The sequence below is a fragment of the Wolffia australiana genome, chromosome 6 (assembly GCF_029677425.1).
Source record: "Wolffia australiana isolate 7733 chromosome 6, ASM2967742v1".
NCBI lineage: Eukaryota > Viridiplantae > Streptophyta > Magnoliopsida > Alismatales > Araceae > Wolffia > Wolffia australiana.
Genome location: NC_135840.1, coordinates 470,463 through 494,958, shown reverse-complemented (window position 1 = coordinate 494,958; position 24,496 = coordinate 470,463). Strand labels below are relative to the sequence as shown.

The window sequence follows — 24,496 nt, the reverse complement described above, 5'->3', positions numbered from 1 at the left end:
TTGACCTCCAATTCGTGATTACTGAATTGATGCCTCAGAATATCAGCGTTTTCAAATATTTGGCTACTTCAGAAAACCCATCATTAAGCGGCCAGGGCTTCCAAATCCTATGAGTGGTCATTTATAAAAATCAATATTTTATTTGTTGACCTGCAATTTGTGATTACTGAATTAATGCAAAATGATGCCCTCGTGCTTCATGAAGTGGGATTCTTTTCAAAATGACAACCAAATTATTCTCCATAATTTTATTTTTGAGAAAAAATTAAATCTAAGGATGAGCCAAAAGTGCAAAACATACACAAATAGCTCCAAACAATTTCCCTCCAATTCGCAAAAACTTGTGGCCAATTAACTCTAATAAAATCACGGCGCATTACTAAGTCAAAAAAGCATTCTTGTAAATGAGGGAACCTCCAAACGGAAGGTACATATTGTTTTTTATTGATCTTGTTCATTCTTGTCATCAAGTTTTAACCAGAAAACACATTTTAAAAAAAATCTATCCTTTAACTTTTTCAAACACATGATTAATAAAGGATAAGGGTAGTAGAATTTCATTGTGGCTTAATTCATACCCTATCCTTAATACATACCCTATATGGAGTGGTTAGCCTCATTAGTAGCCCCTCAACTTATTCATTCAACTTTATAGTAGTAAATGAATACTTCTAGCATAGAAGGGTCCATAATCCTTTGATAGTTATTTAGTTTCCTATTGCCATTATCAATAAAAATCTATCATGACAGAATTCGATAATAATTTCTTAGGTATAATCAAAGAACTAACCTATATCCATCTCGTGTAATTTAAGAATTTTCACTAAAGCATCTTATTTCTCTAGTAGAAAATAGGAAGATATGATGATATGACAAGTGATGTGGTATTCAGAATGCAAATTTTAGGAATCTATGGAATATTTTAAATTATATTCTAGATGGGTTACAGTCTTATTGATTATCTATTTCTATGTCACTAAGTTCCTTATTATCTTCATATGTTTCACTTAGAATCAAAGGCGATGGATATATTTCAAATTCATGTTAACTCAAATCACAAATATAAAAAATTTTGCCTGAACTTTCAGGATAATTCAGGATTTTTGAGATCTGGATTTCTATCTTCTCTTTTCCTACCTACATTCAATTAATTCTTTTCACCCAATATGTCATTTCTAAGGCTGCAGCTAAGAAAGGTCTTTATAAAATTTTGTATACTTTGCTTAAAAATTCTTCATATCAGCAACTTGAAGTCAACTGAATGGAGAAACTTTTAATCCTCCCAATCAAGTCCAATAACCTTTGATGTGGCTTCCTAATTAGTATATCTACAAACTAAAACTGAATAATATAGACTCCAGTTATCCTAATAATTATGTTATCATGTAGAGGCTAAGGTATGATATTGTCATTAGATCCTCCACCTTGACGAGATAATAAATCAATGAAGTTTCAATACCCCTTTTATTACGAGGAGTATAATTCAATACACCAATGTGATTAGCCAATCCGTACATCATAATTTCATTTTTATTATAAGCAAACAATCTATGAATAACTTCCACAGTATGAAGGATAATGAAGGAAATTTTAAAAATGTAATTAAATGAGTATATTTAATGTTAGGTTTTAGAGGCCTTGACATGGATGAACAAAATAAAATGATTCGCAATGGAAGACTTGAATGAATTGAATGGCATCAATAAAATCATTGAAACGAAGTACCTTTCCATGGATCACATTCGTGATTTCTTGGATCCTGGAGTGAGCCGAGTCGAGCTGCTCAGGTGTGCAGCCTCTAGACATATCCACGTAGTCCGTGGCACGTCAGATCTCCTCCTCCTTATTGACAAGCCCCGTTCTTTCTCCTTTGGCATCGTTACATCATCCCGATCACATCAGGGATGGAGAGGGGGTGTGGGGAGACTGGAGAAGAAGAAGGCCCCTGAACTATTCTGGCCTGGGTGAGTTTCGTTCAGGGCCTTTCCCCATTTATACTAAGTGGGTATTTTTCATAAAAATCCCCAAACCTTAATTATATCTTCTGACATCCAAAAGACCATTTGCGTGTGACCTTCTAGGCCCATGTATCAGTCTAGTTAACGACTCCAGTGACCCAATAACCTTTATTGGCCTTCCAAATTAATTAACTATATCATCATATAGATAAATTAACGTCAGATCGATTTAACCCAATCGATAAGTCAAGTTTCCGACACGTGGGGTGCCAAGCTACACCTTGTGTCCTAGAAGATACAAAGGAGTGTGTATCGACTCACTCATGGAACATGTTCGTCATCAGTTACCAGGTATGTATAATCCCTCATCCACTTGACGCTCCTTGGATGACTTAGGGTATGCTCAACTGTCAAACCCTAATTGGTCATCCGAGTTAGTACTGATGCATTCAGAAATCATCGGAGAACTCTTCTCTGATATTTCACTGTCTTGGCCAAGGACTTCATCGCATCATTTTCCTTGAGCTGTCACCTCTTATATAGAGGGTGGATGATCCCATCTTGAACACTCAATAATCTTCGTGAACTTCTTGATGTACCCAAACTAAGAATGTTTAGAATCCCATGATTAGAGACTCTTTTGCCATAGCGAAAGTACAATCGTCCGTCCACAAGACGTCTTTGGTGTCTCAGGTCTACGGACCACTTACACAGCCATGACGTGAATCAACCTGATTGACAATTTGGTATAATACTATTCAGGGATTTGTACGGATCAATATAGTGAACTCTTTCCAGCAAAGAGCACCCACTATCTATCCTTAGTGTCTCCACATTAATGGCTATGGGATTGGCCATACTCATCATATGAGTGAGGTTAGATAGTGCTATTCTATCTGGATACTTCAATGTCCTTATCGAGTATCCTTCGAATAGGAATGTTTACAACACATGCATAAAGACTAGTGATCTCCGCATTACGATCACATCATAATTCACTAAGTTTGGTCATGTATTCGTGGACTTCATTATAAGCATCACACGTGCATTATAATGAATATGTTCTGTTAATGAACATGGAACGAGATGTGGAATGTGTGATTGGCTTGCCGGCCACATATATTTCCATCATATAAGAGGCATTTTAGATGATTTTAGAGCTTCATTAAAGGGAGTATGTGGCATCTATCGTTACTACTCGTCTTATATTTGTTATTTTTGTGAACGTTCAAAATGTTATTTATCTATGTTCATTAATATAATGAATTTTCATTTAAAAAATGATGATGAGAATCTCCACATGTTCATAATCATATTGCTCAAATGGAAAACTATTAGATAGCATAACAGTATGTGAAAAATTAGATGAATTTATCAGATCAGTAAAAGGATGAGTAATAAGTATTGTGTTCTGAAGCCATGATTGACATGATACATGCACAATTAATGCACTAGAATAAAATAAAATGTAACAGACCTTTAAAACATGAAGATTGAGTCACCTTTGCGCACGTCAGATCTATGATTTCTAGTTCCTCAAGCGAGTCATATTGAGTTGTTTAAGTTTGTATCCTCTAGACGTGGCCATGGAATCAATGGCAAGTCAAATCTCCTCTTTTTGATATGGATGAAATTCTTTATTGATCCACCATTCTCAATTTGCCATTTAATCACATCAAGATGGGAGTGCACCCAAAAAGAGAAGGGAGAAGAAGGATGGGTAACTAAAAGAGCTCATTCATGAGTAAAATTTACATACGGCTTTCATATATTAATACGTAAACAGGATTTTTCATTAAAATCCCTAATATTTAAGTATATATTTGGACGTCCAGAATATAATATATGTGTGACCATCTAAGCTCATGTATCAGTGTAGTTAATGAATGCAATGGACCAATAACAGCTCATTTTCAACCTAATTAATCACATATTAACTTATAAATTAAGTAGTTAATGATCAAGTTAACCCAATGGATAGGTCATGTTGCCAACCCATGAGGTGCCAAGCTATACCTTGTGTTCTAGAAGATAAAAAGGTATATATAAATTCTCTTAGAACCTGTATCATCATCGGTCATCATGTATGAGTCATAATATACTTGATTCTCCTACGAAAACTTAGGGTATGGTCAGCTGTCAAATCCTAATTAATCATCCTAATTAGTAGTGATGTATGGAGAAACAATTGGATAACTCAATATATAAAACTCCATTTCACTGTCAAGTACTTAAATGTTTATCATCTTCCTTGATCTTTCTTCTTGTATATGAAGAGTATACAATACAATCTTGACCAATTACTCCCCAAACCTATAATTTGTAATGCATTAGGAAGGGGGACTGCTCTCCCATAAGCTCACATCCTGGGTAAGTAGGGATTTATAATTTTTCATAAAATGGGAATTTTTGAAGAGTGAATTTATTAGCATTTGTAAAAATTGAGTTGGAACCAAAAGTCAAAAAGGCAATAACACATGACTAGATCCAAAAAGCAAGAGTAGTATAAGTGCTTTAGTTGGAGCTTTCTCTGTTAGAACCTGTTTTCTACTCTTATTTTGAGAGAGGAAGCCATAATTTTAGGTTTGAGGGACTATTCACTCTCACCAAAATAGGTATTGGAATTTGAACATAAAAGTAACGGTCAGAATAACACCTTTAAATCATAGTTCATTGAGGGAATGGTTTGGATAGAGGGTTCTGGTTCTGTTTTTATTTCTATGAACATCAGCGGAGTCCTTTTCTCTTAGCTTTTAACAACTCTTAGTTTTTCATAAGCCCTGTATTTATTCACATTCATGAACTTTTTTCAACATCCAAGCAAAGATGGCTCATAACCATGGAGTTCTAGGGAATTAGATAGTTTTACTATTTATTGATGTTTTGATGTAATTATAATGTAGCTTTGAGTAGGGATATTTATAACATATTTATAAAGACTAGTGATCTCAGTTTTATGATCTCATTACAACTCACTTAATTGTAACATATATGTGTGGGCCTCATTATATGCATCACATTCTCTATATATGAATAGCTTAGATGAGTAAATATTCAATCATAGATGAAATGTGCATTTTATTTCTCATTTACATATATTTCCATCAATAAAAAAATTTATTCCATGTCACTCAAGAACAACTTCATCGAGACCTACTATTAAGTTTGTTGATGTAGAAGTTTCCTTGGATACGTTAGTGTCCTAGTCCCAATATTAAGTTTCTCTATCTCTAGATTGACTTCTTTCATCTATGTCCTTTAGACCTAAAACCTGACATACATTATCTTCCATATTTACATTATATACTTAATTGAGAGTAATGGGAATTAGAAATGCTTGAGTTTTAAATTAAAGATAAGAGGTTGGGTATTCTGCTGGTAGTAATGGTTGGGATGAAAGGAATTTCTCCACTCTTATTTATTGGATACCTGCATCTAGCTCATCTTTCCCATGTAGTTGAAATCCAGAAGAGTAAGAATAAGCCTTAAATGTGTTTATAACTGTCAAAAAATTGAGATAAATATGCAGAATGATAATTTTGGGATCACTACTTCATTTTATACTTTCATATGTCTATTATAATTTTCCTTTATGAATTCAAGTTCTAAATTTTGAATATCTTTAAAGTCCCCAAGTTTTGGCCCCATCACCATGACATTATTGTTTAAACTTTTTCTGATATTTTCAGCTGTCAGCCAGCTTTTCCTAATTTCCATCGCTTCATGTACGTGCATATCCATAATTATTTTCACGCATTGTACATGTTTAGTCCCTTTTAAAAGCTCATATTTTCTTTTATATAAGACTTCATAGAATTTCTGGACGAAAATGTCCTCCATATCATTCCATATTTGGCAATATTTTCCTGAAGATGTTAAACCACTATGGAGCTTTATATTTCAAGGTAAATGGGAACAAATACATTTTAAAAGGATCACAAGAGAATCCAGAAATATAATATCAATCAACAGTCTCTCAAAGCTCATACCAGTTTGCATAGGTTTTATCATTCAAATTCCCATGAATTGAAGGTAGAATCTTTGGTAAAGGGAAAATTAACATTTTTAATTTTTATGCAGGCTTTGTATTTTATTTTGAGTATGGCTCCTACGTTGGCAATATAATTCTCATACTGTCATCCTTTTATTTGATCAAGAGGTACCTAGACTACCACATCTATTATTTTCTCAGTCTTCTATTTTGTTTAACTAAAAGTAAATCTAAGTTAGGTGTCTCTTCAAAAATTCATAAATTCACTAATTTTAGGTTTTTAAATATCCTTCCATGCAAAAGAAAATGCCAAATAAAAAATATAACTCGACAAATATAGTAAAGTTTAAGTTTAGAGGTTACCTAATAAAACCCCGCCCTCCCTCAGATAAAATTATGTAATTTAAACATTTAAGTCTGTAATATAGTGTGGTACTTAAAGGACTTCCAATCTTAAAATAAAAGAAATAGAGAGTGCCTTTCTCTTTGGCAATGACACAAGTAGATAAACCCAAGGCATGTGTGCCTGTGCTTAAGTGACCCAGACTACAAGGGCTATGCATTAGACATCTTTCGTATTCCATTTTGAATACACTTAACACCTGAGTCCAACATAAGCTAAAACCTTGGGATTAGATTGTAAACTAGACATTTCGGCTTCTATAATTAAAGTGGAGTTAGTTAAAACAAGATTTGTATAGTAATAATTAAAATACTGAACTAAAAAAATAAATAAATAATGCTTATGTGATAGATAGGTACTAATATAAATGATTTTTAACATATATTTTAAAAATTTTTAGATTAAAATGATACTCTTGAGAACATCGGTCTTGTTGTCCAAGATATTCACTGCACCCCCTCCACCATTCAAATAGGAGCAGCTCATAACAGCCTACTTAAAAAGTCACTTTAATAAAATGAATGTCAACAACGCCACTGGTACACATTGGTTGCCTACTGATCTGCTCCAATCCCTTTGCTTCCCATTAGGTTGTCAAGTAAAACCCCTACTTTCCAAAGCTCCCTTTGCCTTGTCATGCCACTTGATCTACAAGATCGGAGAGTCAGAAAATGTATGTAAGCACACAGAGCCCCAGTTCTTAAATCACAAGAATTGAAAAGTCCACTAGGTAGGAAAGAAAGGTTAAAAAATGGCCTTACTAGGCAAGTAGATTTTTTACCTGAAAAAAAGACGCGACTTTAGGAGTGGGTTCTGATATATTTTAATGACAAGTAAGATTTTCATCGACATTCATTGATACAGATTTTTTCTATAAATTATCAGGTAAGGTAAAAATGGTCAACTTTTTAATCAATGCTAAGTTTTTGTTACAACAGAATAGCAAATATCTATGGGAAGTAGGTTTGATATCTGAAATAGTGTCATTATTAAGCATTTTTATTATGTTTATTTGGTAAATCTTGATCTAATCTGATGTTTTCTGAGATTTATAATTATTTTTGATAGGATACCATATCATTAGTATAACTCTCATGCAAGACGGAAATCAATGAATATCAAAGAAAATATGAGAGAGAGGAGGACTACCAAAAATTTCAATTTCATTAGAGTCAATTTATATTTATCTTATACTTTTATCACTTCTACTTTCCAAGGGGTTCTTGAAATCTGCTAAAGAAGGAACATATATTAAAAAAACAAAATAAAATTAGTTTAAATAGAGACCATAAAATTGATAATTTTTCTATTCATCATTGGTGTTACATATATAGAGCGTAAAATAACAAATGGGTCCCTTTCAGATTGATGAGAATATTGAATAAGTACCTTTAGTGTTTGGATAGAAAGAATTGAGTAAATTTGTTTTTTTATTGGGATATATATTGAAAGAGAATGATTTGGACTGCGAAAGTGTTCGAGATGGAAAAAACTGTTTTTTTTAGATATAGAGTTAAAAGCATGGTGCTTTGGACACATTAAAAAGGGTAAGTGTGATTGAAGTTTTATGGCATTAGGAGCAACTATATCTTATTGTGAGGCCTCAACGTAGGCGGCATTTCGTGCACTGAGGCCTGCATGCTTATTTTGAGGACATGTCTGCCTACTTGGACTCAGGATTTGGGATTGAGTGCTTCAGCGTGAAACACCACACACATCGGGGTGGTGACACCCCGCCCTGATCTTTAAGGCCAAGGTCCTTTTGGTGCTCGTGCTCCTCGCCCGCAATGGCGGCGAATCAGGGCAAGGCCGCGTGTGAGCTGGGTGTGTGGGGCCATCAGGAGTACACGCCTGCACGTGGGACACACAGGCTAGGTGGCAGGGACGTGGGCGTTGCGGGCAAAAAATGTGCGGGCGTCACACGCCCGCATTGTGCGGATGGCGCGCGCACGTCACACGCACTGCGTGTGGGGGGCATGGGGCAGGGGACTTCCCACCAAGAGAATAAGGCATTGGCGCAGCACTGAGATGGTTTTGGGGTGCGGGCGATCCTGTGGCCCGTGATGGGCACATATCGTCCAATTTGGGGCGCCGAGCACGGCGACGCCTATGCAGACCATGCACGATGGTGTCAGCACGGGCACTGGTGGCACGAGGAGTGTTAAGGCTGGAGTGGTATGTCAAGTGCCAAGGCCCACAGGCACGCGACGCCCAGTCCAGAGGCACGCATGTAGCGGCAGTGCCGATAGGCGCACAATTGGGGCATGGGCCCTGGGGATGTGGACCTCAAGGCACAGGAGCGACACTACTCAAACGCATGACGCGTTGTCTTGTTATTTCGGTATCTTCCCTGGTCTTTCCCCATGTAATGCTTGCGACTACAATGCAATATTTTATGATAGATAATGCAATGACCCAATTCATGTATGGGACTGCATCCCCACCCTCTCTACTTAACCTTTAAGCGTTTTAAAGCTATTGCTCAACATTTCCGCAGCACAATTGAAGGTGCTCTGCACAATCAAAGTGCTAAGGCTGATACGCCTTCAATCTGGGCATTGTTCCTAGATCGGGATTTGACGGCTGACACATATGGATATAGCTAACTGTCTCAATTCAGTTAGCTCACTTTATTTATATATTTTTCTCTCTTCTTTTTTATTTTTCAAAAAAAAGAAGAGAGAAATAGATAAATTAAGTGAGCTAACTGAACTGAGACAGTTAAAAAAAGAGATTTCCCTTGAAGTAAGATAGACAGATCCAAATCTCCCATGCTATGTAATACAACAAGATGATCTAACACAGTAAATTATATTTATTTAAATGACTGACATTTAGAAATTTTTAGAAATTTTCTTTGAGAAAAATGATGCAAACTAAAGAAGTAGGTCATTTGCCGAAATGCTAAGTGAATAATGCATATGGATAAATTCTACATATATATGCATAAATCAAGGAGAATGAATAGTTTTTGCAATGGAACAGAAGGCCAGTCAATATTTTCCCTTTAAGATTGGCTCTAAACCTACATTGATTTTTCTGGCAGTAAATTTCAATACAAATGACTTGCATTAGAAAGATGCAATCTTAATATTCAAAAATAGACTGGTAGACTTCTTCAATTTTACTGCGTGCACAACAGCACAACTTAATTTCATCTATCAAGTAGAGAGTCGCCTCGTAGAGAGGTCAGGGGAGAATCGAAATTACAAAGCTTGGAAAAATCAATCGAGAACTCTTCTTGTAGCGGAATCTGTTCATCCCTGAGAAACCCTTCTTGGGGAAGGACTGGTGTAGCATTTTTTTTCTGTTTATTCGGTATCGGGGAGCGCAGGAGGCCCCCATTTTCGTTGAAGATATACGATTCTGCAGGATCTCTTTCGGTGTCGTCCGTTGCAACTGGTAAAGGAGCGATTTTAGGGTTTCAGTCGATGTCTTGGGCGGGGCCGGAGGACTTCGCTTCTACATCTCTTGCGACTTACCTCGACAGTAACTATATCTACTCTCTCCGTGTTTATATATATCTTCGTTCCATGATGACCCGATTGTTATAGAGCTCAAATTTCCTCTGTACCCATCTCTTTTTCTTGCATGGATCTATACTTGCTTTTTCGCTGTTGGGTCTCATAGGACCGAATTCAAGGCGTTAAGATTGGGATAATGTCTGAATGTTTATCTTCATCTATGATTTTGGATTCGGTTCTAAATTTGTCAAATTAGGTGAATTGATATTTAATTTATCTTGATTTCTCTCTCACCAAGTAGTGTATCTTGGGCATCAGAGATACTCTTGTATGCAGGGAATGATTTTTGGGATTGCTTTTGGTTTTTCAAATCATTCAATTTTTATCTGATTCCACGACCTTTCAAATCGGTGAGTAAACTTCAAGTGCAATCGCATATTAAGCCTTTTCTCGAAACTTATATCCATTACACGCACGGAATACCTCTGGTTCTTCTTATGGTACATTTCAGCGATAAATTTATTCTTCAAGTCATATCAATACATCTTCCTTTAATTCAAGGATTAGTCATTTCGCGAGAAAAAGGAAAAATAAATCAGAAAAAGATAATTTATTTTTTTAATTTTCGAACAAAGTTGTCAATTTCTTCCTCCTAATTTGCTGGTTCATGGCTCAGAGAAGCTCCTCATCTTGCTGAGGGATGGGAGAAAGCTCCTGGGCATCTTCCGTTCGTTTGACCAGTATGGTGGGCCCCTGTTCTTTGATCTTCAGGCTGATTACTTCCAAAGTCAATCTGGGTTTACCCTCACTTGACGGCTATGATTCTTTGATCAGCCAACATCGTCCTTCAGTCGGCATGCGAGAGGATCATCGTTGGAGATCTGTTCTGTGATATCCCCCTCGGACTGTATGTGATCAGAGGCGAGAATGTAGTCCTCATTGGAGAATTGGTAACCAAATCTCTCTCTTTATCTATCTACTTCTTTCTCTCTTTCTCACTTTATGGGCAATATAGGTGAATTGAGATAATGGCAACCCAGAATCTCATTCCTCTTCTTCTTAATTTCTCTCTGACCAATGCTTTGAATTTTGATGATCCGCACCACGTTTCTTTCTCTCGTTGTCTTGCTCTCTCTATATCTCCTCCCTCTCTATATTTCTTTTGAAGAAATCTCTCCTCTGTCTGTGTATACATACATATATCTCTTTCCCTCTCCCTCTTTCACTTTAAGTGAATTGGGTTACTTAGTAACCAGGATCTCTATCGCGCTGTTCTCTTTGTGGATCCCTCTTTCTGATCTGTATCATGGGTTTGGATGATAGTTGCCCTAATTATCTCTATCTCTTTTCTCCCTTTCAATATCCCAAGTTGGGATAATTGATTCCCAGGATCTCCGACTTTTTTCTTTATCTAACCTTCTTTCTTACCATCATCTTAAGCAAGGATTATTGTTTCTAGAATCTTTCTATGACTCATTTTGACCCAAACCTCAGGTTTAAAAACATTGATGCCCACAATATCTCTATATCACTCGATATCCCTGTCTGACTAATAACCCTCACTAGGTCTCACTTTATCTCTCTATGGCCCTCTTGCTGACCAATGCCTTTGGCAGGGATGATGTGTCGCCCATGTACATCTCTCCCCTCTATTATCTCAATCTTGTTGTGATAAATAGACTATCTCTTGTTTCTTTTGAAGGGATGATTGGTACCCTGATTCTCTCTCCTCCTTCTGACCTTAAAATAGAGGGGTAATTGGAGTTCACCTTATCTCTCAATAACCATCCCTCTTTATGGATATCCCATATACACCTCTCCTCTCTATGCTCTCAATCCTGTTGGGATAAATGGATTATCTTTTGTTTCTTTTGGAGGGATGATTGGTACACTGAATCTCTCGTCCGTCATTCTGACCTTAATCTAGTGGGGTAATTGGAGTTCAGACTATATCTCTCTCTCCTCTCTCTGTCTCTCACTCTCAGATGAATATCTCTCTCCTCACTTTAGACATTCTCTCCCTTATCCATTGCTCAATATTTCATACTGTCATGTTATTTCCCTGTTTTTATCTGGTCAGGATATGGAGAGAGAGGAACTCCCAGCGCACATGACTCCGGTCTCAATCCCTGCGATTAGAATGGTAGGTTACCTTTTATTATAGGATGCTTTTACTAAAAAAGTTTTCTTCATACGATTTTTTTTCCTTTCAGGCGCAGAAGGCAGAGAGGGATGCCTCAGACTTGAAGGGAACCATGAGAAAGCGGATGGAATTTCTGGACATGGACTGAAGAACCAGGAATAAGAAAAAGAAGAAATTCATTTTTATCACCCATGAAGAAGGAATGCTACATTTTAGTAGCAATTTCTGGGCTTCTCTTGATACCCATGTTCTTTCTATTTTTGTTTTTTCAGATATATTTCTTCCCGTTGTACTCTAATTTATGTAATTTGATTTTTGATATTTTTCACAGTTCCCTCCAAAACGCAACGCTTTTTTCTAGGGGTATAGAAAAAAGGCTTATTTGCCAATAAAGTTCGCTGCTTAGAATCCCTGGGAAACTCTCCTTAAGAGGGCTTGCACCGAATTCCCAACACCAGCTCCCACTGCTTCTGCAAGGTAAGCAGCCTGGAAACAGCCACAGATTCTGATTAGAGTAAGGTAAAATATATAGAAGTATAGACAAGTAAAAAGAACCCATTTTAGATACATAAATATGCAGACAGAGAAAGAGGAAGATATTTATTATAGAAAGAGATAGATGATTCAGAAATAGCAATCTAAAATTAGATATAAGAGAAAGATCACTAAGAAACACTAATCTTTGATATATATATGTAGAGAGATAGATAAATATATGTCTCGACAAAATAAATAGATGAATATATAGATAAGGTTGACATAAAGAGACAGAGACCTCCTGGACGGATTTTTGGATGTCAAAGGCATCTTTAATCCGACGGTGAAGGAACAGCCAAGTGTCGTGAAATTCTGGAGAAAGAACAAGTCAACCACTGGAAATGCGATGAAAATGCAAGCGAAAAGAAGTTAAAAACCTCTAAATATAAAAATAACTAAACCTGGAGAGTTATCGGTCAACATGAAGATCTCTGCAGCTGAGTATATACCACCCAGGACTGCCCGTTTGATATACCAGTCAATATCGGCCGTCTGATCTCCGGCTGCATGCCAGATTTCATCGATGAGAGCCACTCTCTGCTTGAAGCTTATCGGCACATTCTGCGGCTGCCCCTGTCAATCAAATGAACAAACAAAAAAGAGTGTAAAATTATGAGAAGTTTCCCTCATCTTTCACCCATCCCGAGTAAAAAGGTAAATCATTTGTACTTATATTTACGTAGACCTATGTGGGGAGCTAACTGGATTTCGACCAGTCTATAGATTTCCACTGATTACGAATCAATGTATGAGTCAAGCTTCAAGGGAAGTAATAGTATCGAATAATTCAAGAACTGGCGAGTCCTATAAGTGGATATTTTAGAGCAAATAGATATGAAAAATCGTCACTATCAACTTGGGTTGGCAGACAATAATGAGTTATTGTATCATCATTGTCATTCCTAAAGTGAGTCATCTTCATCACCATCCCAGTGTGGCTCGGCCGAATGACAATGCCGATGGTAAATTCAAGAGGTGAACAATGATGACAGTCCTTGGAAACTGATGCCTATGATGATATGATTGAATGCTCTATCAAAGCTGAGAATCAATGGATAGAAATTATGATGATGATGACGGCCCTGGGAAACTGGGCGACGAGGCCGATCATATGATTAAGTACTCTATCTTAATGTAGAAACAATGGAAAATAATGTCGAGGACGATGACCTCCCTTATAAACTGGATGATGAGGATGATGATATGATTAAATGCACTATCTTAACTTGGAAAGGATGATGATAAGTTTTGGAAACCGGATGACCATGAAGATTAGTCATCAACCAATGAATGATGGTGACGATGATGATGACAGCTTTTAGATACCAGATGGCAATGACAACTTGCAAATATAATCCGTTATCATTGTTGACGACAAACCCTTATACAATATTCAGGATTATTCTGGAGAATGATGTGGTCTGCAAATGACGGATTCTAAGAAACTTAGAAATTAGCCCCTGGGGTACATCAAATTTTAAAAAACTAACCTGTATACTGAGGGCTTGTGCCCACTTGGAGATGTAGGGACCTTGCATTTCTAAGCGGAGGCGAATTAGCTTCGAGAGGCGGTCACTGAGTATTAAACTGTCCAAATTTAGCTCATTCGATTCAATCTTGTCGACCAGTTTGTCGAGACAGTCGTCCATAAAGAACTGAAACGGTGTATCAGAAGAAGAAAAAAAACAATTCAGCTAAAATCCCACCATGCAAAAAAACACAAGGCATAAACGTAAAATATGTACATCATTCCCTCAGAAATATGAAATGAAATTTCACCTCAAATGAGATTACTGGGAATGATCAAGAGCACAAATGGATAATTCATTTTTTCTCTGCATCAATTCAAAATTTTTAATTTTGGCTAGCGTGTACCGAAGAAACAACTTTACAGCTATTTGGAGATAATATGATACTTCAGTCCTTCCCACGTCTGCTGGTTATCCAACATTGTCACCATATCCTTCAAGTATCATTTACATGGATCCGAATATCAGCACAAATTGCACTATAACATTGGCAGTACACGACGAATCAGACGTTCACAAAAGTACTGCCGGTCTGACGAGATTTCAAGATATACTGTCGGCCCATTTTGATCTTCATTTTGATCATTTTCTCGCGACGGCTTCGTCAAATATGAAATGGGAGAACTTCCAAGAACGACGAGAAGAATCGATACCTCGACTAGAGAAGCTTCCTTCCGGGGAAAAGATCCAACGATCGACGGAGAAAGGCCGACGTCCCTAGCCCCCGCCATCAACGCAGAGTCGCTCCATCCCAATTTCATCTTCCCAAAGAAAAAAACATAAAACAAAATCACAACAAATCTCTCAATCCCGAGTGAAAGAAAAGAAAATCTCCAAAACCCTACCACATGTTCTAGAGCTGCCCTGAGAACGCGAGATTGCTCCTCCGCGTAGTCCCCTATTCTCGTCCTGACTCTCTCCTTTTGCCTCTCCGGCTCAACTCTACCAGCCGCCTCTTCCGCGGCCGGCGATTTTCCTACAGTTGGACTTCCTTTGGGAGGCTTCGGCGCTCCGACGGGATCCGCCTCTGGATACTTGGGCGGCCCCGAGGAGCTCCGAAGAGAGGAATCTGATGGTAAATCGGCACTTGTTGAGAATCTTAGAAGAGGGAGAATCCGACGACGGAGGATTTCTAGAGGAACACGACGAACTGCCATGGATCTGATCATCTTCTCCTCCGAAGATCAGATCACCATTCGAAGCTTCCCCTGCTCACCACCTGCCCGACAGAATGCCCCCAAAAGAAATAGCAAACCGCTGTTCAACGGATCGATCATTACGTGTCCCTTTTTAAGCCACAAACATGACGACACGCTGTGCCCTCCCTTTTCGGACACGTGGGGCTCTCTGGTCCGTTGGATGAAGATCAAGGGCCAAGATTCGGTCTTGACTTTCTTTTTTAAATACCTCAATTATTTTCACTTCTTTCAACTAGTATTCATAGGGCTCTAACATTTTCGTTTATTAGAGGAAAGTCACATCTAGAAATTCATTTGGTTAATTAGAGGACTGATTAGTCTTCATAAAAATTATAACTAGCACTCATATGCATACATTTTATCTTTTTCTTTGTTTTATTCCTTTTTTTTCTTGTACCCTCTCATCCTGGTGGGATTGGGGTTGTGAGAGAATTCACAATGATATCTGGCTGTGATCATTATGAATATTTGAACTTTGGATATGAGAAAGATAATATCAAAGATATATATTTGAAGATCATCTGTAAGTTCAAAATGATATTATCTTTCTCATATCCAAAGTTCAAAATACAAATATATGTTTTCTACTCTCTCCTAGACCTTAAATATCATATAGACTACAGAGGTCTTTAAATGTACGGACGAAATTCCTTCATATATTGATGGATAAAATTATTCCATAGAGAGTTTTAAAAGTACCTTATAATGAAATATATCATAATATGTCATTTCCCTTTGCAAGGCATAACCAAGACTCTTCAAGAAGACAAATTCTTCTCAAAGCATCAACTCCGAAATACTTTCAAGGCCATATTTTTTCTAGCATAAGTCTAGGCATATCTGGATCATATCATATTCTTTATATGTACTATAACTATTTTTATCATGGAATTTGTTAGCGATTAGCGATTTAACTAATAATTTGACCCTAATAAGAGTTAATTTAATCTTCAATGAAGATCAAATCACCCTAATTAGATTAATAGTTTAGAAAGGAGTGTAGAAGAGATGGGAGGATTAGAAGAATTCGGGATCTCTAAATTGATTTCTTTGATCCAATAAAAAAGATCAAGGGAGTCAAATAGAGGGGTTAAGAAGGAGATTTGGTCTTAATTTGTTTTGGGGGGATTTGAAAACCAAATTCACTAACTACTATCTCATAAACACACTCTAATCTTCCTAGAATTTAAACCTTTTTTATAATTTTGTTCTTGTTCTGAATTTGCAATTGGACTAGTTAGATCAACTCAATGCTCACTCCTCTTGATCCTAGTAAGGACTTGTACATTCCGCTCGAGCCTAGCGATTTAGAAATTCAGACCAAGATCACGAAGAACGATGAAGAAATTCACAAACAAATCATCCAAATTACACTAAAAATCCAAATACAATAACATACAAAGTACCAAATAGTCTTGATCCAAGCTGGTTCTCCTCCCTGTCTTGGAGCTGAGAAAGATCCCCTTCCCGAATGACATCTTCATCTAAAAATTCAGCTTATATACTTAGGTTAAATGGTAAAACTTACCGTTTACCCCTAATAAGTAATTAATTTTTATTTATTTGTGTAGGCTGATCTAAATGGTATAGATAGAAAGAGGAGGTCGAGACAAGAAATTTCCATAAAATTTAGACCTCAATCCGACTTCAGGATCAAAAGGTATTAATAAATGAACATTGATCCAATGGCTCATATTGGTCAATTTTTATTTATTTAATTTTAACTTTTGAAACACGTAATCACATGTTGATCTCTCTTTGGCTGGCAAATTTTTAGAGGCCATTTGTACAAAACCATAAAAATATTTGCGCCACAAACTGATGCCGCCCAAACAATATTTATGCATATGCCCCTATGCTTTCTCTCTCTTCTATATTTCCTAAAAACCACTAAAAATCCCTATTCATTTGATAAAAACCACACAATTATTATAATTGTATCTTTGCGCCAACAATGGACAACCGAGAGTTGTTTTAAGGGCATAATTGCAACGTAAATTTAAGAAAAGCCCCTTCGACTTTAGAAATTGCATTAAAGCTCTATAAACATCTCTTTTTTCTATTGAAATATTCATTTTCCTCGAATAAATTCCCAAAAAATCCAATAAAATTCTAGAAAATTCAAGAAATTTTAGTAATTTGTCCCCGCATTAGTTAACATTAAAATTACTTTTTAAATCTGCCATTTCCATTTAAATAGAATTATTCCAAGCTTGAATAAGTTCCATATAATTCATAAATTTACAAAAATTTAGGGAAAATGAGAAATTACCTTGAATATTAATTAACATATAAATATATTATAAAAACCTTATTTTAAACTCTTTAAATGCATAAAATTGTGCTAATTACTTGAATTAAGCACATAATTTATGATGTTATCAGAATTACTGCTAATGATGATGGATGTATAATTATATGTTTTCACACGAGACCCAATTCTCCCATTTTAACCATGGATACCCACCGTTGTTGTCACGAGCGATAGGGCATCGGTCCGAAGGTATGCTCGCCTTGCCCGGTTGCAAATTCATTATTTCTGTCAGTACCTCCTGAGCTCATCTCCATCGCCAAGGTTAAGATAGAGTTAGATAGGATTGTTGTCGAGAGGGAAAGGGTTATTGGAGGGATGTCCTTGATTGGACCCACTGAAGGTGTGTACCATAGCGGCCGTCGTCGTGCTCACACCATCGGTCTTCAACCCAACCCCCAGGTCATTGGGAGCCTAGTGGAATACCCAGAGCTCTCTTACCGTAGTTTACTGGCCGCTAGCATCTATCGATGTCGGGTTTGTACTTCTCATTAATTTTCTTGTCGCATAAGCATTGGAATCCTCACTGCATCTTTACAGTTCTGGTTGATGTCAGAACGGTCTTTTGATCCCCCCTTTCATTCCACATCAGGGATTGTCCCTACTCATCTTTTGAATGGAACTATATAGTATTATTCTAACTGGATATTTTGATATTTTGTTGAGTATGCTTTTAATAGGACTATTTATAATTCAGTCATAAATACTAGTTTTATCGTTGTATTATGACCTTGTAATATTTCACTTAGTTGAATTATGCACTCATGGACTTCAATGCAAACATCATACGCGGATTATAATGAATATGCCTGCAGCTTGCCAACTACATATATTTCCATTAATTATTACATTATAGAATTCCCTTAGTCATTGCACTTTTTCTTATTCTTCATTTATAATTATTCCATGTGAATTATAATGAATATATTTAATCAATGTACCTCCAAAAATATGTGGAAGATGTGAAGGCTTCTAAGACACATGTATCTATAATTCGAAGTGCATCCAATATTTTACCCTAGTTCTTGGAATATGAAAAATTGAAATTATAATTATGAGTTAAATGAAGAGTGGTGAGTTTTTATTCACTATATACTCATTAAACATATCAATGCATGTATGTCAAAATTCATCAATATGCTGAAAATCCAGATCATATCAGCAACATGTCTATTTCACGACATGGTTACCCACTGACCCCTAGCCTATTCTTCCTCCTTAATTCCGCTCATTCTATCCTTGAACCACTCAACTACCATACATAAAACACTGAAGATCTAATAACAAACATAGTTTGGCTTCACAAGGAAAATGATACGACAATGATCACTGGAAAGTAAAAAGATAAAATCAAAATAAGAAAACAGGAAATAGAAAATAGACATAAAAGAGAAAATAGGAAATAGACGCGTGGATCATACGGGAGAATGGAAGCTCACTTGGCAGAATAATATCTAGTTCTTCACTGGTAGGACATATCTGGTCATGGAGAAAAGGTTATAAATAGCCAAAACCAGAAGAAAGAGGGCTAGTTGGTAATTGGACTTCTTTAAAGGCAATAAGGTCCATAGAGAGAGAAGGCTGCATTAAGTTGGAGGTTAAAATAGAGCTAATAAGGCTATTGAATATTGTCAGGTATTTTGTGAGGTAACATATAAATCTAAAACCGAGTAGTGTTTATCTCTAGGGAAGGAACGAATTATAAATACCATGGGTATCTCTCGTACTTTTCTTTACCAATGAAGTGCATAAATGTATAATTTTGTATGAGATATTTGATATTGAAAAAAATATGATTTAGAATATCAGGAAAAAAGTGGAGGTTGCATAAATCAAGCGAAATGTTACATTAATGTGGGAAACAACTGAATGATTGCATGAAAAATGTGGCAAGCAAGAGAGGGAATCCTAACAGCATGAGAATGTATGGCATATAATATTTTAGCATGGTTCCGCAGTCTCGATTGAGGTGAATGTTTCAAAGTGGGAGCAGTCCCCCCAGAGATCAGAGGACAAAAATGAATTAGAGAACATGAAAAATGAAAGTTGGAACACCAAAATTGGCTTAGAGTATATGTTCGCGGATAATTGAAGATGCTGATGGGAGACTCAAAGATCTACTCTGATCAAATGGGGGAAGACTTGGTGTAGAGTATATCAAACCAAGTGGGAAACTTGAACGAGAAGATTCTGATGAAAGCTAGACCAAAACTTCTAGGACACAAAAGGAAGACCTCTAGGATGGAGCATATCACTCAAAGCTGAGTAGAGTTTATCTCCCTAGAAGGAGTAAATTCTAACCAGTTCGCTAGATATTCATATCAAACAAGCATATCCTGAATTAAAAGTTAGATGAGTAATTGGAAAATGGATGATATTATGGCAAGTCAATATACTGAATAAGGCATGGAACCTTACACAATTAACATGTCAATTCATGTCAGTAGTGATCCGCAGTGGTTACATAACCCATAAAACCCGCCTATTGTGTATTTTTTTTTTTTTAAATACCCAACATATAATGAAAATAATAAAGACTTGTAGACCCTAACATTCTACAATAACAAAAACTACATATCTAACAATCTTAAGCTATTCTCACCTTCACAAATGTATCTGATCTGTTGAGCTCACATCCACAGGCTACTCGGCCCAGCCCAAGTCCCCACTATCCCCCCAAGGCATTATAAACACTACGGGTATCTCTCATGCTGTTGTTTACCAATTATAAATACTATGTTTCATGTATCATTTGATATGGGAGCCCTAACATTCTATAAAAGAACAACATATTTAACAATCACAGAGTATGTTATTCATCATCACTCGGCCCAGCCCAAATACCAACTATCTCCCCAATACCCACAACGAGCGGCGGAGGAGATCCATCCATCCTCGTTGTCTACCGTCTCAGCCATGGCCGCCGCCGCCGCGGCCATCTCGCGAAGCGCCGTCCTCTGCCGCTCCCGCCTGCGCGAGTCCATCTCCCCATTCCCCGCCGGCGGACGGCGGCGCCGCCAGCCCCACCGCCTTCTCGCCGCCCGCCCCCTTCACACCGCCCTCGAGAGCTCCCCCCCGCCCCCCCTCTCCAACGTGGTGGACATCCTCCGAGAGCGCGGCCTGGTCGAGTCGATCACCGGCGAGGACGAGCTCCGCGCCGCCTGCGCCGCCGGCTCGGTCGGAGTCTACTGCGGGTTCGACCCGACGGCCGAGAGCCTCCACCTCGGCAACCTCCTCGGGCTCGTCGTCCTGGCCTGGTTCCGCCGCTGCGGGCACCGCCCCGTCGCGCTCGTGGGCGGCGCCACCGCCCGCGTGGGCGACCCCTCCGGCAAGTCCCTCGAGCGGCCCGAGCTCGACCCCGCGGCCATCGCGCGCAACTCCGCGGCCATCTCCGCCACCATCTCCCGCGTGCTCGGCGGCGCCGTCGACCTCGTCGACAACTACGACTGGTGGTGCGACATGACCCTGCTCGACTTCCTCCGCCGCGTCGGCCGCTACGCCCGCGTCGGCGCCATGATCGGCAAGGAGAGCGTCAAGAAGCGGCTCTCCTCCGAGGAAGGCCTCAGCTTCACGGAGTTCAGCTACCAGCTGCTCCAAGGCTACGACTTTCTGCACCTCTTCAAGGCCCACGGCGTCTCCGTGCAGGTCGGGGGGAGCGACCAGTGGGGGAACATCACCGCCGGGACGGAGCTCATCCGCAAGGTCGCGAAGCCGGCGGCCGCCCACGGGCTGACCTTCCCGCTGTTGCTGAAGAGCGACGGCAGCAAGTTCGGGAAGAGCGAGTCCGGGGCGGTGTGGCTGTCGCCGGAGAAGCTCTCCCCTTACAAGCTCTACCAGCACCTGTTCGCGGTGCCGGACGCGGACGTGGTGCGGTTTCTGAAGATGCTGACCTTCGTGCCGATGGCGGAGATCGAGGCGGTGGAGAGGGCGATGGCGGGGGAGGGAGAAGGGTACGAGGCGAACGCGGCGCAGAGGCGGCTGGCGGAGGAGGTGACGAGGATGGTGCACGGGGAGGAGGGGGTGAGGGAGGCGGAGAGGGTGACGGCGGCGCTGCGGCCGGGGGCGGCGGCGGAGCTGGACGCGGCGGCGATGGAGGCGGTGGCGGAGGGGCTGCCGGTGTGCGAGCTGAGCGCGGAGGCGGTGGTGGGGGCTCCGCTGGCGGAGGTGGCCGTCGCGGCGGGGCTGATGGCCAGCAAGTCGGCCGCGCGAAGGGTGCTGCGGCAGGGCGGAATGTACTTGAACAACGCGAGGGTCGAGTCGGAGGAGAGGGTCGTCGGCCCCGCCGACGTCGTCGACGGGAAGATGCTCCTCATCTCCGCCGGTAAGAAGAACAAGATGGTCGTCCGGATCTCCTCTTCTTCCTCGTAATCTCCACTCTTATGGGTGTTCATGATTTATTTTTTTTCGGAAGAAACACTAAATTTTAGTCATGGGAATCCGCCGTGACACAAGGCTTGGCACACTATTTTCTTTTGGTTCTTTTATCAACTTTTGTCTACCCTCAACCCTTCGACCTCAAGTAGCACTTCGCTGTACAGGGTTATTTCTGGCTTGTCTCTAAACTTAAAACAGCGGGTGCCCTCGGCGCGGAGGCCTCGAGGATCGCTTTGCTTCTGGCGATAAACAAAGAAAGATGAGACGGGACGGACTGTAAGAGGCCGCTGCCCCGCTAGCTAAGATAGATAGATACTCCCAGCTGCTATTACAGATGTAGATAGCACTAGGATAGATGGAGATGGTGATATAGTTCGATAGAAATAGAATTGGACAGCTAAAGGGAACTTCAGATTGGATAAATCAAGCCACAAATACAGACCATCGATTCGAACATTTCAATATTCTGTAAATAATTATGGTGCATCCCCTTTCCTTGGTTTTAGAAATACTTTGGTACAACTGCCATGGTAAAATAAAGCTCTAAATTCAGAATCCCACACCGTAGACCATGTGAAGTCAGGAACCTATTCCACTAATATATCTCTCTAAATCCATAGGCAACAGGAAAACACATTGGAAAGCAGGGGAAGAAACACTATCAATCACCAAAAGCGCTAGTGTGATGCGGTATAGGATGGTGCTGAGAGTATTGAGTTGCATGTGGTGGTGGTGGAGGCCAGCGATTGGAGATCCCTCTAACCGATCTTCGGATCTGAGTCATGCTCTGTGGTCAGCCAGACACATCTTACACAAAGATAGGAGAGAGAAAATCTATAAAATTTTGAGATTTTGCAAAAAAACGTTAAGAAAAGAAAATTCTAACAAGAAATGAAGCTAGGACCCTATATCTGGGGTTTCTGATGACCGTGTGGCATAACCCAAGTCTAGGTCAGCTCGTCCAAAGGTGCTACCATATTTTCAAATGGTGGGACTAGTGGGTTTGACCCACCAGAGAGATATAGAGGTGTAGAACCATCTGACTCATTGATCCAAGTTTTTCAAATTCCATAAAGCTAGGTTTTTGTTTCTTTTTCTTCTAATCCTCTCTTTTATTTGCATGCAGAACCAGGGGCTGTGGAGCCGTGATTTTCTCTACCCCTTCTCAAACTTTATTTCTCAGGGTTTCTTCTAGATCCATAGTTAGACCCCTGTATTTATGTAAAAATCATCTTTAATTTTCTTCTACATTAGTAGATTGAGTAAAATAAAGTGATTATGATATCCATCAAATAATGTTGGTGCAGTTTTTTGAGTGAAGTTAAAATAAAAAAAGAAAAGCGCAGGGGTTCTCTTGCAGCCAAAAATGATTTAGCTCCAGACTGAGTTCCTTCCATGGACATTGTGGTCTCCTTATCAACATCCACACCTCCATTTCCATCTATTCACATCCATGTCACCCCTCATCATTATCATCTCTTCTGCCTGCTTATAAAATATAAACATTTATATATATTAATTATTATGCACATCAATCCTTACCTATCATCATTTTCTATCCCTTTATATTTCTGGAATTTATCCCTCATCTATCTATTATCTCTTTATGTGAAACATCTTATATGTATTATTTTATTATTTATTATTTTCTCCCCTCATAAAAAAATATTATCTTATAATTATTTCCTCTCACCGCCTAATTAGCACTTCAAAACTCATTAATTCCAAAATAATCATTCCCCAAGGAAATGACCCTTTCTCAAGGTTAGAAAGTCATATTTTAATGGTCAAGGTTATATATATACAAAACTGATTAATTCAATTATCAATGAAAAAATTAACTCTTATATTTATGTTCATCCTATACCAGCCAAAACATTAGTTGTAACATATCTAACAGTTATGGTATGTAAAATTGATTATTTGATGAATATCACACCTGCCATGGTTTTATCATGACGCATTCCTCCCACTAGCTCCTGAAAGTAATACAACTACCAATAGAATTAACTGCCCCATGAAGGAGACCTGAATCCTATCTCATGCAAATCTTCCCCACATATTTTAGGACATGGCAATGAATAGAACAGAGATAGGGATATAATTAAAGATCGCGATAGATATAGTGATTGAGATAGATATATAGCTAGAGATAGATATATAGATAGAGACATAGATAAAGATAGACATAGAGATAGGGATGGAACTGGAGATAGGATAAAGACATAGATAAAGGTAGAGACAAGATTTGGATAAAGCTGGAAATAGGGATAGAGATAAGAACATAAATAAAGATAGATACCATAATAGAGATAGAAATAGATATAGCCATAGAGATAAACATAGAGTTAGACATAGATCTAAAGATAGAGATAGAGATAGGTATAAAGATAAACATAGAGATAAATATAGATATAAAGATAGCAATAGCGATAGTGATAAAGATGTTGATGGAAATAGGGATAAAGACAGAGACAAAGATAGAGATAGGGATATTGAGAGAGGTAGATGGAGACATAGTATTGCCAGAAGTACAAAAAATATTTTTTTATTCATACATGATGCGTGTGTTGGTCCTTATGCATGA

General features: G+C 38.7%; 3 protein-coding genes across 3 annotated transcripts; 2 read left to right on the top strand and 1 right to left on the bottom strand.

The window, feature by feature from the left end:
• Positions 1–9,489: 9,489 nt before the first annotated feature.
• LOC144704454 (sm-like protein LSM1B) lies at positions 9,490–12,289 on the top strand. Its single transcript, XM_078576879.1, has 5 exons — positions 9,490–9,841; positions 10,493–10,561; positions 10,651–10,766; positions 11,897–11,959; positions 12,030–12,289. The coding sequence occupies exons 1-5, from the start codon at positions 9,784–9,786 to the stop codon at positions 12,105–12,107; spliced, it is 384 nt and encodes a 127-aa protein (XP_078433005.1). The 5' UTR covers positions 9,490–9,783; the 3' UTR covers positions 12,108–12,289.
• LOC144704453 (ubiquinone biosynthesis COQ9-like protein) lies at positions 12,119–15,293 on the bottom strand. The gene is made up of 6 exons (XM_078576878.1): positions 14,871–15,293; positions 14,679–14,786; positions 13,987–14,151; positions 12,898–13,069; positions 12,735–12,808; positions 12,119–12,445 (listed from the first exon to the last, which is right to left on the bottom strand). The coding sequence occupies exons 1-6, from the start codon at positions 15,192–15,194 to the stop codon at positions 12,362–12,364; spliced, it is 927 nt and encodes a 308-aa protein (XP_078433004.1). The 5' UTR covers positions 15,195–15,293; the 3' UTR covers positions 12,119–12,361.
• A 5,074-nt stretch (positions 15,294–20,367) lies between these two features.
• On the top strand, positions 20,368–22,023 carry EMB2768 (Tyrosyl-tRNA synthetase, class Ib, bacterial/mitochondrial). Its single transcript, XM_078577088.1, has one exon. It carries the CDS (start codon positions 20,452–20,454, stop codon positions 21,901–21,903), a length of 1,452 nt encoding a protein of 483 aa, XP_078433214.1. The 5' UTR covers positions 20,368–20,451; the 3' UTR covers positions 21,904–22,023.
• Positions 22,024–24,496: the final 2,473 nt, after the last annotated feature.